The sequence below is a fragment of the Alternaria dauci genome, chromosome 1, assembly GCF_042100115.1.
Source record: "Alternaria dauci strain A2016 chromosome 1, whole genome shotgun sequence".
In the NCBI taxonomy this organism is placed as follows: domain Eukaryota; kingdom Fungi; phylum Ascomycota; class Dothideomycetes; order Pleosporales; family Pleosporaceae; genus Alternaria; species Alternaria dauci.
The window spans coordinates 3,021,421-3,033,666 of NC_091272.1; the positions used below are offsets into that span (position 1 = coordinate 3,021,421).

The following is a 12,246-nucleotide window of genomic DNA, read 5'->3' on the forward strand; positions in this document are numbered from 1 at the left end:
AACATGGTGTGTGCGAGGCCTGTTCCGGTCGATGAGGCGTCCGTCCGGACAGTGTACGTATGTAGTTGCCAAACGCCTATAGCGCCGTGAATGGGGTATCGTGTAATGGTGGAAACATTCATGCCGCCCTAATCTGTGCGCATCGTGAGTAGACCCTGCCGAAGCATTCGTACTCGCCTATCCATAACGGCGCCTTACGCCATGCTCTTTTGATACTTGAGACCCTTGCTGGCTTGTTAAGCTGCAACTACCGTTCCGTCCAGCTGCGCCTGGACCACCTTCCACATGGCTCGTGCCCATTCGTCATTCCAAGTTGGGCGTCATTGATAGCCTTGTCAAGAGTTGTGCTGGTCCGGTTTTGGCTGATGAAGTAAGTCTAGTCCGAAAGGTATCATGAGAATCTTAAAGAGCCCATGAAAGAGACAAAGGCCATGTCCTAGTGGCGTACACACGAAAACGTACGTAACGCCTACTTCAAATCTAGTACAACGCACCTCACTTGAGCTTTCTCATGTGGTCTCGCTGTCTTGTGTATGTTTCGTAGTTACCACCAAAGACACATTCGAGGATGCTGGGTCCGATGTCTTGTCCGGAACGGACGGCCTGCATGCGGTCTTGAAGGGTGTGGTACGCTTCTCTGAAGGCAGCAAATGCAAGCTTAACCTTATGGGATCCACCAGAGATGTTGTTTTCAGGGCGATTAGGATCCTGGATGGAAAGCCCGTCATACCTCTCCGGGCGGCCATCAATGCCATAGTTGGTCTGCAATTGTCAGTCGTGTAAATCTTGATCAGAATTGTATGGTATCGACATGCGAATGCTTACCTTGTCAACAATCGCTGGCGGGTGCATCTGGATGCGTTTCCGGGCCAGATCGAACTCGCCATAATACTTTAGGAATCCTAGGAAACATTCTCCGAGGTTGTCCGGTTTAGGGGCATGCTGAATATAGCTGACAATCAAGCAGATGATACTGTACCCTCCGATTCCGCCAGTATGGACTTCGTTCAGTCCATGCATGACAAGGAACTGTTTCATGAGTGCTACCATGTAAATCATGTCAGGGTACTGTTGCTTCCACTGTGCGAATGTGGCTTGCGCTTGCACCCCACTCAAGTTTTCGAAAGAGATGTCGACCTGAAGCCCCGTGAGAGCGTCTTCGAACTTGATAATGGGAACGCGCGCAGGAATGACCTGGGCATGGCCATTGGCTGCCAACTTGGTGTCTTTGAGCCTCCTGGCTGCTTTGTAAAGCAGACTCTTGTTGGCGTGCCTCTCGGACATGTCCACGACAGCTTCTCCACCGTTGTAATGCCTATCGGAGACGTATACCAAATCCATATCGGCCGTGGGCAAGTAGAGACCTGCAGGAAAGGAACCAAAACACAAGATGCGCCCATTCTCTTGAGGAAACCTGCGTTGGCCCATGGCGCTGTTGACACGGTTAACCAGCTTATTACGCTGTTCGTGCTCGAAGGGCTTGGGCGCGACAAAGTCATAGAAGTCGAGAATCTCGTTGTGAAGCCTAGCATCGCGTTAGTAAAAAGATCGCATCATGAAGCGTGAGGTTCTTGTGCAAGGTTCCAGGATATAACTGGCATTGCGACCCTCAGCCGGACATGGAGCCGCAGGTTATATGAAGAACTTACCACTTTTCGGGCTCGCCAGCAAGATGTGCGTAAGGGTCGCGTGAGGGGAGCCACGGCGTTGGATCGACGTTGGGTACGGGTAACCATTCATCTACTACACCGCTCAAGGTGACCTTGCGCTTGTTGTTGTTCCTTGGGGGACGAGGTGCCCGGTGTTCGGCCAACGCAGCTTGTTGCCTATCGACAATGCTGTCAATATGCGCAATTTCGCTGAGGGAGCCTTGGACAGTCTTAGGAGCATCGTCGTCATCGTCACCAAACGAGATGAAGTCGTCATTGGCAACAACTGAGTTGTGTCCGGCAGTCTTCTCTGCCTCTTCGTTCTTCGCTTTCCGAATCAACTTGACAAAGTCGGTTCTCTTGCCTGTGGTCTCATCGGGAGGCGGCAAGGCAGTGTACGGGTCAGGGTTGGACCACTTGGGAACAGAGTCGCCATCAGCACGCTTGGTTTGCGTCCGGGCTGCCTTGGGCTCCCGCGCATCGCCTTCGCGATCTTCGCCGCCAGATTCGCCACTCTCTACTTGCATATCTGCTTCTTCGTCATCAGACAGGTCGTCCGGGTTGAGAAAGCGGTTAGGACCGTCTCCGACGCCCAGTGCGCGCTCCGGACTACCCTCGTCTTGGTGCTTGAGAAGGGCGCGCTCATAAGGGGCAGCCTTCTTGAACCCGCCCCGACGGTAGCCGTTCGCGTTGTTCCTACCGTCTGCACGAGACGAGCCTCGCGAGGCGCCACCCCGGCCGCGCCTTCTTGATGATGCGGGGCCACGCGGCACGTTGGAATCTTCAGCAGGCGGAAAGCGGGGAGCAGGATGGCTGGACTCGAAGGTGAATTCAGAGTGGTTGCCGTTGCGCGCCCCGCCCGGCCGATAGTTGTCGCGATCATTGCCAGTGAAGGTCATGCGATCTGCAAGTGGTGGCGGGCGCCGCGCTGGGCGATACGAGTCTCCCATGGTGAGTCGCGTGTGCAGTGAGATCGGGGTGTCGCGCGCAGTAGATGGTTTGGTATGTTGTGGGCGGATGGTCGATAGCGGTGTGCTGCGGATGAACCAAGGGACATGCACGCGAAAGATTTGTCGAGACATAATGCGCATAAGCCAAGACTCTAGCGCGGCCCGTGGGTTTGTGGGGTGAGCGCGACCCAACCCCATGTTCACTCTAACTGGCCGTGAACCAGTCGGTGCGTGAGGTGAGTCGAAGACAGTCTGCGTTAACAGTGCTGGTGTCCTGGCGTCTTTCACATCTGCAATGCTACATGGCATATACACAGAGTCTCCCGACTGACCTGCCCAGAGTCTGTGGAATTACACGAGTTTGAGTGGTACGCGGCAGTTACCTTGGATGGATCGCGAGGACGTGGCTGCGTTGATGGTACAATATAGGAACACTGGAGAAGAAATATAATACAGACGAGAGCGGAGAGACTGGAGCATACTCATGCCTATCCGACCACACTCTCAACGTCGAAGCGCCGTCGCTCACTGTACCCATGGAATATACAAGGCTCAAACGCTATGCCCAACGCCTCAAATGCAACATTATTCCTTCATCACTCCGTGTGCTTTGTCACGGATCGTCCGTCGGCAGGCTTCGCTCTCGGTGTCGACTAGCCAAAAAGACGTGCAGCCAGCTTCCGAGCGACCTCATTCATCCTTTGTGAACTTTGGCTTGAACCCCTCCCTTAACTCTTTTTCCCTTTCTGCCATCCGTTGGTGTCCTTGCAGCTCCCTCTCAATCCTCTCTCGCGCCCGCAATATTTTGCTCTGCAGATAGAAACTGCCACCCTTCTTAGGATCGTTTAGATCAAACAGTCTCTTGAATCGCTCGGTAACGACCTCTGGTTCAATGTTTCCCATCTTTCCGGGACCGACGTTGAGGATCTGGCAGGCCTCGTCCATGGTGATGTTGGAGGATGAAAAGGCGCTACCACTGCCTCCCGCATTCTGGCTGGCGGCTGCGTATTTCTGTGAAGCGGCGGCTTGACGATACGATTCGGAGACGGCACGGCCTATTATTCGGGCGCCGGAGAAGACGACTTGTGATATTATGCGGTGGGCCTGCAGACGTTAGTTGAAGATGGTGTGACAGAGACCAGAAACATACCATTGTGGGGAGAGAAGAGTTGCAGAGTGAGTGTGCGATGTCCGCTTGCAACCGAAAGCTGTGTGGGAGCGACTCGTGTCTATCTTGGGTGGGCGGGCGCTGTTGTCAATGAGGCCATGTCCAAAAATTCTGGGTCGCCTTCCGCGCTTTCGGCTTGCCCAGGTGCCTCCGCAGACGGCACGTGATGTCTGCAATGCCGACCAATCACGTTACGATCGCAAACTGCCATGTCTGCAACCATCTCGGTGCGCTTGACAGTGGGTTTGATTATGCAATACGGTTGGAGATGCAGGTGGAGAGAGTAATGCGACCCTGTACGCGCTTTCCACCCGTACTCTTGTAGATATTGTCGCGGGATGGGCTGGCACGAGGCTTCCGCAAGTCGCCCTCGGACTAAGACATTCACATGCTCAAAGACCCCCGCATCCTTTTCCGGCGGCAGCATCATGTGCGGCCTTACATGACACTTACTTACCTCTCTTGAGCCCCGAGTTTGCACTGTTCGAAGCCTCTCTCCCTGTATAAACACGGAGCGTGGCTGACACGAGCACGGCACTCAGCCTCGTCTGCGCAGCCAGGCGATGACGCACATCTCCATGCATGGCAGCATTAGGTCGGTAACTTCCAAGCCCGCGACAAACGTTGGTGGAAACCCAGTCGCGCCGACAACATGCTGATACCCACCTAGATACACCCTGGATTGTGCACATGTCCACCCCTTCCAAGTCCAGCAACGATGCGTCGTCTCCGCAGCCCAATTCCGGTGATTCCGTCCACGCTTCCTTCTCGCCCGCCAACCTAGGCCAGACGACACCGCAGACAAAGCTGCGATCCGCCATACTCGTCCACCAGAAATCCCCGCTGCTCGCTGCTACCCCGCCGCAGATTACGCGCGTGCTCGCATATTCGCATCCCTTCATACTGCCTCTGAACAAGTTTGCTGGCCTGGTGACATGGACCACCGGAGATCCGTGGGAGAGCTTTCTCCTAGTCGCGACCTTTTGGGCCGTTGTCCTGTACGGTGATGCCGTGACGAGATATGCAGGGCCCATCATAGTAGTCTCTGGCCTGATACTGGGCATGTACACGCGAAGATACTCCCCACTGTCGTCGACGGGGTGGACAGGGGAGAAGGGACAGAAGGCGCACAAACGGGTAGAGTCGGACACCAACATCAAGCACCACAAGAGCTTGGAGGAGATTGTGGATAGTCTGAAGCTCTTCACCTCGCGCTGCAACATCCTGCTGGATCCCTTTTTGCGCCTCACAGACTTCCTATCCACTCAAAGGACTGCGACCTCGGCTACTACCCGACCAGCTCTCACTGTGCTATTCATCCGCATTCTTTTTGTATTACCGCTATGGATTGCGCTCACTCTACCACCATTCTACATCCTGACTACCAAGCGAGTCGTCTTGGCCGTAGGCACTGTGATGCTAAGTTGGCACTCACGACCTGCTCGTGTAACCCGTACCTTACTTTGGAGGTCGAGGACAGTACGACGCACTTGCGCTCTCATCACTGGCCTGGATTTTGGCGAGATTGTATCCGTAGACAAAAAGGGTGCGCCTCCTCTGCCACCTCGAAAGAAGAGCACACAGGAAGTCGCAGCCTCATTGGCAGCTAAGCGCCGGCCTGAATCTACGGGCGTGCGCTTTACCTTTTCCATCTACGAGAACCAGCGAAGGTGGCTGGGTATCGGATGGACATCCTCTATGCTTGCTTACGAGCGAGCGTCCTGGACGGATGAGCACTTGAACCCCGTTCCGCCAAAAGAACACTTTGAATTGCCTGAAGTTGAAGGAGGCCAGTCAAGATGGCGGTGGGTGCAAGGCAGTGAGTGGAAGGTCGAAGGTGCGGACAAAGATTTCAAGGCCGACAAGGGGGCGTCCAAGGAGGACTCGGCGTGGATATACTACGACAACAAGGTGCGTACAGGTATCGCTTCTTACTTTTTATCGATACTAACCCGAACAGTGGAGAGATGGACGAAGAGGCCAAGACGGCTGGGGACGTTACACTCGGCGTCGGAAATGGTATCGCGACGCCGAGCTCGTCGAATCAACCTCATCCACAGATACCACACCCATGCCTACTCCTAAACCTGGCCCCATCGATACTTCTGGAGATCTTGACCCTAATAATCTTACAAAGCTCTCCTCCAATCTCAGTATAGCATCCAGCACCGATCCTACTCTAGTCGACGGTGACGGTCGTGAGTATGCTGCATCGATAGCGTCTGATACAGATGGCGCGAGCACAAAGAGCAAAAGGAGTTGGTTCAAGAAGAAGCGAACAAAGAGCACCAGCGGTAGTGTCAGCGGTGCCACGGTCGTTAGCGACGCGGGTACGACTGGTACACGTAGAAGTGATGAAGACGATGTGCAAAGTCCTCTGGATCGCATGGCCAGAGATGAAGAGTGGAGGCTCGGCGATGACATTCGTCAACATCTGGATATTTGAGGTAGAAGTGCACTTGAAGCACTCTTGACATTGTACATGTATTATTTGCCTTTCTGCTTGGTACATTCGCGTCTTTTCTCTACTTGAGGGCTTTCGCATGTTAATTCAAGTAGTCTTTCTAATGACTACAATAATCGTTCAAAAGATTCAAGTGTCGCCTTCTCTGTTGCTTCTCTTTAAATATATGCAGCACATCGATGTTAATGTTTTTTGGTGACCCTATCAAATACCAGCATGCCCATTCATAGCTCCACAGCATGGTGCAAAGGTCAAATCTTGTAGTGAATGATGATTGATTCATAGTCATATCTCATCTGATAATTCCAGCAGTCGTAACCCTAACATTGGCAGTTCACCCCGACCTCCAACAATGCTGTTGCTCCATGTCCAAATCGCTCCACGGAAGTGTTATCGTTGGAAGAGATTCGAGATTCAGGGTAGTTTGACGCTTAGTGCTATTCCCCAGTCATTAGTATGAGTTCGACAGACAGACCGAGAACACTGTATCGGTGCGTCGTAGGATTTACTTACGGAGCAGGATCCGCATCCGCAGCTGGTGCAGTCGCCAGCGCACTTGCAGCTAGAGCAGTTGCTGTGTCGTTTCGTTAGCCAGAGCCCCTCCATCTTTGAGATAAAGTGTCCATCACGGTGCTGGCGCTAGCCCTGATGCAGCGACCTTGGAGCACACCGCCGTGTACCAAACACCAAAGATTGGTTGCAATACGTACCAGGGAGACATGTTGATGATGGTGATTGGTTGGTTGGTTGGTTTGGTTGGTTAGATTGTAAGAGTGTTGGAGCGTGATGAGCCATCAAGGTGCTGAGGGCAAGATACTTATATAGACCGGGTGGTCGCCAGCTCGCGCCGCCCGATAAGTCACTCACCGACGCAGCAGTCGACACCAAGCCCTCTGATCATGCGCGACCTTGGCCATGGCGGTGGGGTCAGATGAAGAGTGACATATCGACTTGCTACTACTTGCTTCCTGGCCCCCCTCACCAGACCGTATATCGGGACTCCGCATCTAAGCGTGCGCTACGCTCCTTCGTCGTCGACCATACAAAACAAAGGGGATAGAGGGAAGCAGCATTTGGTTGGTGGAGCTTCGTCGGCCAAGGGTTGGGATGGCTCACCACACTGGGTGTGTGTTGGATGTTGAGAGTTGCCGCTTCCTGCGGCGTTTCGCACAATTCCCGCATCTACCGGTATACTTGATCGGGCCGGTTGGAGGGACGCGCTCTTACAGCGTCGGGCTGATACGAGCATCCATCGATGGTATTGGACATGGCAGTATCTGCCGCTGCAGCCGCATCACCACACTGGGCTCCACTGTGCCTTTGCTTCATTCCAAGTGCCGATCTGACCAGTAGTATGGAGGCAGACGTCGGAATTCACTTCCATAACCACGTTCTAGCGTATGAGTTGACGTCCTGCACATGTGAGACATGCTGCAGATCGCTCACAGGACCCGTTGGTCTGGTGCCTTGTAGGGAACGGCACGGGCTACGGCACCGTCAACGTGGGATAAGCTTAGTGACTTCTGATTGAGTGCTTACGTCTCGACCATCTACTGGCTGCGCGGTAATCTGGTGGTGGTACTGCATATACCTAGGTGTGTTCCCCGCTCTTTGGCACTGCCGGATTGTGGAACTGCCTGTTTGCTGTCCATACCTACCCTACCCGAACCCACACAACTCAAATCTTGATACCCAAACTACGCTTTCCAACAGTGCTATCTTTGGCGCCTTCCAAGGCCTGTGAGTGTAGTTGATGTAACGTGCCAGCTATGAATCTAGATCCGACACTAACTTGAAGCGCGTGATCTTATGATGATGCATAGCGCCCAAAGTAGTATGGGCCGAGAAGCCAATCGCGACGGTCCGTCGATTGAGCTATGATGCAGCTAGCGGACAACACGTGGGGAGAAGCCTCGTAGTTTTCGTGGGGACTTGCCTAGGTAACCCTGAAAAACGACATGTGCCAGAGTACAGTACATCATGAGACATGTCATCCACGTAAACGAAACAGTACAGGCGTTTAAGCGAACAGGCACTCCTAGTAAGGGATACAACTTGGATGTCTTTGACGCGTAAGCGGAGGGCTGCTGCTGCGGTATTTAGGTACATGGCAAGATGTACACCTCTTATCCCCACACTTAAGCACAATGCTACACTAGTACTCCATAGAAAGCAGCCACCGTGTCCCAACAGTTACAGCGAAGCAAAGCCATTTTTACCTGACAGCGATAACCGCGGTACTTCTGGAATATGAAGCGACTAGAACCTTGAGGCGGCAGCGCTCTTGGTTTGGAGAAGACTCCATGGCTACCTACTGTGGTCATCAACTTGAAGCGATCGGCTAAACCGAAGTGTATACCTTGCTATAGATGACCTTCAGATCGTAACTGCTTTTGGTAATTGTAACAGGAAGGTAGTACGTGTGCCTAAAATGAGACGTATGGACTTGGCAGTATAGTTCAAGTCGGTCAGTCATGTGTTACTGGTTGCTCTAGATGCCTCTGGTACGGTCTATTGTCTAGTCGAAATGATGCTCGTACCAATCAAACGACGCTCTTTGATCACATGGAGTGCAAGTGATGCTAGTTATCCAGAGACTGTCCTCAAAAGCAGAAGCTTCCTCGCTCATAGATATTCGAGACTTTGTCATTACACCTGTACATGTAAATCTTCTCGTATGCCGCAACAGCAAGCCTCCGTCATCGTACATACACCCAGCTGATCCATTTATCCCTTCGCAGCACATGGACCGATTCAATTGTTAGACGATGAGACCACTAATCATATCGGCCACCCTTATCTTCCGGACATATGAAGCGGCGTCAAAACATTCCCTCTGGACAACAAGTGGACCTTTTTCACCAACAAAAGAAGCTCCATACGCTATCCGACTCATTTGGCACAGGACGACAATAGCATCGAGACGTTATGGCCCCAGCACCTTGAGAACTAACCCACAACCTCCTCGGCTTGTCCTTATTGTATATCCGACTTCGCCCCATTGCCCCACGCGTCCACTTCAGGCCCGGTACGGTTCTGCGGAGTACATGTAATCTTCTCCAACACTTTGGCAGCATCGAGAACAAGCTGATCGTCTCCGTACTGACCAATGATTTGCAATCCTATAGTGTTGAAGAAAGGGTCGGCGGAATCCGAATCCTCAGACTTTTCCTCGTTGTAGGGCGCGGCTGTGGGAAGCGTGATTGCTGGTAGTCCGGCAAGACTAGCTGGAACGGTGAAGACGTCGTTCATATAAGAGTGCAACGGGTCCTTTGTCTTGACTTCGGCCAATGAGGGCGCCGTTGATGGTGCCGTAGGGCATATAATCACGTCCACACCCTCCGTCTTTGCCAAAGGTTCCTCGGAGTCGAACAGCGGGTTTGGCAACGCAAACACCCGATTGAAGTCTTGTTGTACAAGTCTGCGAACTTTCTGTGCTTGTATGAAGTAGTTGTCCATGGCCTGCGCGCTGAGTGAAAAAGCTCCGAGTAGTATGCGTCGCTGAACTTCTGGACCGAAACCTTGACCTCGAGTCTTGGCAAAGAGGACACTTTCTGGAGTTCCATCGATGCCTTGTGCTCTACTACCGAAGCGTACTCCATCATACTTTGCAAGGTTGCTAGATGCCTCGGCTGGTGCAAGGACATAGTAAGCTGATAGCGCTTGCTGGGTTGTGGGTAGTCGGACAGGATACAAAGTATGACCACGATCCCACAAGTGCCTGAGTCGAAGAAGCCAGGCTTTTCGAACGGCCGGCTGCAGTGTGTCAATGTTGTAATCGAGAGGGACGCCTATCCTCAGTGATGTTGGTCGGCTTTCTGTACGGAATTTTGCACGGGTGGTATTGGAAACGGAAGTCGGGTCACGCGCATCGTGGATGTTGAGCTTGTCTGTACTTGGTCAGGAACATGAATTTTGCAATTTGCAGCTCACAAAAACTCACCAAAGACTTGCTTCACACTCGCGACGTTCCTGCCAAATATCCCAACAGTGTCGAGAGAGTTGGCATAAGCAATCACACCCCATCTCGATATCAGTCCGTAGCTTGGCTTGAATCCAATGACACTCGTGTACGCAGCAGGGAGCCGTACAGAGCCTCCCGTATCGGTACCCAGTGCACTAATTGTCTCAGCACATGGTCCATCCTCGTCGGCAACAAAACACTTACGCCCAACATTGCGAAGTCGCGACAGCAAGCGCGCTTCCGCCAGAGCTTCCCCCCGCGCTTGCTTCCTCTCCGTCATATCTCTGCATCTTGACCGGTCCGAAATGTGAATGTGTCGAGTGCGATCCCATGCCGAATTCGTCCATGTTCGTCTTGCCCACCACCACGGCACCCTCATCCTGGAGGAGCTTCACCACCGTCGCGTCGTATGGGCTGCTAAAGTCCTTGAGGATTCCCGACGAGGCAGTAGTCTTCAAGTCCTTTGTGCAGATGTTGTCTTTTATCGCGATTGGCTTGTCGGTGACGCTGTTGGCGGCGTGTTCGCCGACGGCATTCGATCTGGCGGCATCGTTGCGAGTGAGGACGGCCAGATCGACAAACGAGTTGAACGCATTGAGGTGTCTATATTTTGAGTGGTTCAACAAATATGTCTTTGCATACTTGGAGAGGGACATGGAGGGTGGGACGCATCACCGGCGCGTGGTCGCGAGTGGCATGTCGGAACTTGGGAGCGGGACAAAAAGTCGTCACGACGTCATGTGAGGGCGTGGACTGACTCGCACACTCAACATTACATGCGATTGCGAGAACCAATGGACTGTAACAGAATGTCATACAAAAGTGCTGGAAGGTCTATATTGTACAGCTTGTTGTATGTAATAATCCCAAACGCCTCGCTATGCAGATAATATCCATGCCGTGTCACTATACAAGCACAAGAGAGCTTGGTAGCAGTAGATCAAGAAGCCTACTCGTCCATCTGCCACTGGTACTCCAGCTTCTCGATATTTGCTTTGCGGTTCCTCGAGTCAAACCACTGCTTCTCGAACCCATTGCCCCGATCGATGCCGTCCCACCGATGCCCTGGCCGGATGTTGTACCGGTTTGGTTGGAATGGTCCTTGGTACAGAGGCTTGCCTGTAATACTACGTCCAGCCTTCTTCTTGCGCAGGAAACCTGAAGCAGGGTCGTTCCAGTGCCCGCGTTCTTTCAGCTCATCGTTGAGTTCCGCATCATCTGCATACCGCGCTACAGTCATCGTCTTTGCATCCTGCAGCTTTTGTTTCCTGCGCTCGGCCTCTGCGTTCTGTACATCTCCGCGCGCCGCCTTTTCCTTTTCGCGCTTCTTGCGCTCCTCTTCTTCAGCTTTTTTCCGAGCTTCTGCGCGCTTCATTGCGACGTTGATGATGCGACCACTGGCGTCTCGGTAGATGGTTTCTTGCGCGGCGCTCCCCAGTTCCTTTGCGACCTCGTCGGCTCTGCGCTTCTCCTCGTCTTGTTTCTTCTTCATTGCCGCCACGACTTCAGCGGCGCTTTGCAGTCCTGCCTTTGCGCCAGACTCCATCCTCGTGACGCCATCTGTGTCTACCATTTCCGGTGCTTCGTCCTCGGCGTCGGCAGCTTTTTGGCGATCGGCAGCGGTGCCTGCTATGATGGCATCGGCGGCGGCTGCATCGGCTGCGAGTTGTTCGGCATGAGAGGGCGCGGCGACACCTACTGCTGTCCATGTCGCGGCACTTGTGCCTTTGGACTTCTTCTTGGACTTTTTGAGTGTGCCTCCACCGACTGCAGTGTGATTTGTTAGACTCGAGCTTGCGCAGCGTGTAGAGGTTAGAATGCCCATACCTATCATCGGCGCATCATCATCATCGTCGTCGTCTGCCTTGTCTTTCCAGCCCAGATTGTCGTCGTCGTCAATGATGAGTCCGGCATCCTTGTTCTTCCTCTTGCGCTTCTTGGACTTCTTTTCCGAGTCTGCTGTGAGGTAGTTCTTGGCTAAATAATCGGCGAGTCCAGACATGTTCAGAGTGCGTGTTGGCCGAGTGGTGTTGCAAATGTCCACTCGCGAA

At 53.0% G+C, this 12,246-nt stretch overlaps 4 protein-coding genes across 4 annotated transcripts; 1 reads left to right on the top strand and 3 right to left on the bottom strand.

The window, feature by feature from the left end:
- Nucleotides 1–495: 495 nt before the first annotated feature.
- Nucleotides 496–2,599, bottom strand: ACET3X_000941 (uncharacterized protein; the record flags this gene model as incomplete). The annotated part of the gene is made up of 3 exons (XM_069448292.1): nucleotides 496–762; nucleotides 826–1,525; nucleotides 1,650–2,599. 3 exons carry the CDS (start codon nucleotides 2,597–2,599, stop codon nucleotides 496–498), a joined length of 1,917 nt encoding a protein of 638 aa, XP_069311183.1.
- A 690-nt stretch (nucleotides 2,600–3,289) lies between these two features.
- Nucleotides 3,290–3,752, bottom strand: ACET3X_000942 (uncharacterized protein; the record flags this gene model as incomplete). The annotated part of the gene is made up of 2 exons (XM_069448294.1): nucleotides 3,290–3,703; nucleotides 3,750–3,752. 2 exons carry the CDS (start codon nucleotides 3,750–3,752, stop codon nucleotides 3,290–3,292), a joined length of 417 nt encoding a protein of 138 aa, XP_069311184.1.
- Nucleotides 3,753–4,349: 597 nt separating this feature from the next.
- Nucleotides 4,350–6,213, top strand: ACET3X_000943 (uncharacterized protein; the record flags this gene model as incomplete). Its single annotated transcript, XM_069448295.1, has 3 exons — nucleotides 4,350–4,362; nucleotides 4,438–5,678; nucleotides 5,728–6,213. 3 exons carry the CDS (start codon nucleotides 4,350–4,352, stop codon nucleotides 6,211–6,213), a joined length of 1,740 nt encoding a protein of 579 aa, XP_069311185.1.
- A 2,994-nt stretch (nucleotides 6,214–9,207) lies between these two features.
- On the bottom strand, nucleotides 9,208–12,197 carry ACET3X_000944 (uncharacterized protein; the record flags this gene model as incomplete). Its single annotated transcript, XM_069448296.1, has 5 exons — nucleotides 9,208–10,121; nucleotides 10,175–10,350; nucleotides 10,400–10,798; nucleotides 11,149–11,962; nucleotides 12,023–12,197. 5 exons carry the CDS (start codon nucleotides 12,195–12,197, stop codon nucleotides 9,208–9,210), a joined length of 2,478 nt encoding a protein of 825 aa, XP_069311186.1.
- Between the last annotated feature and the right edge of the window lie 49 nt (nucleotides 12,198–12,246).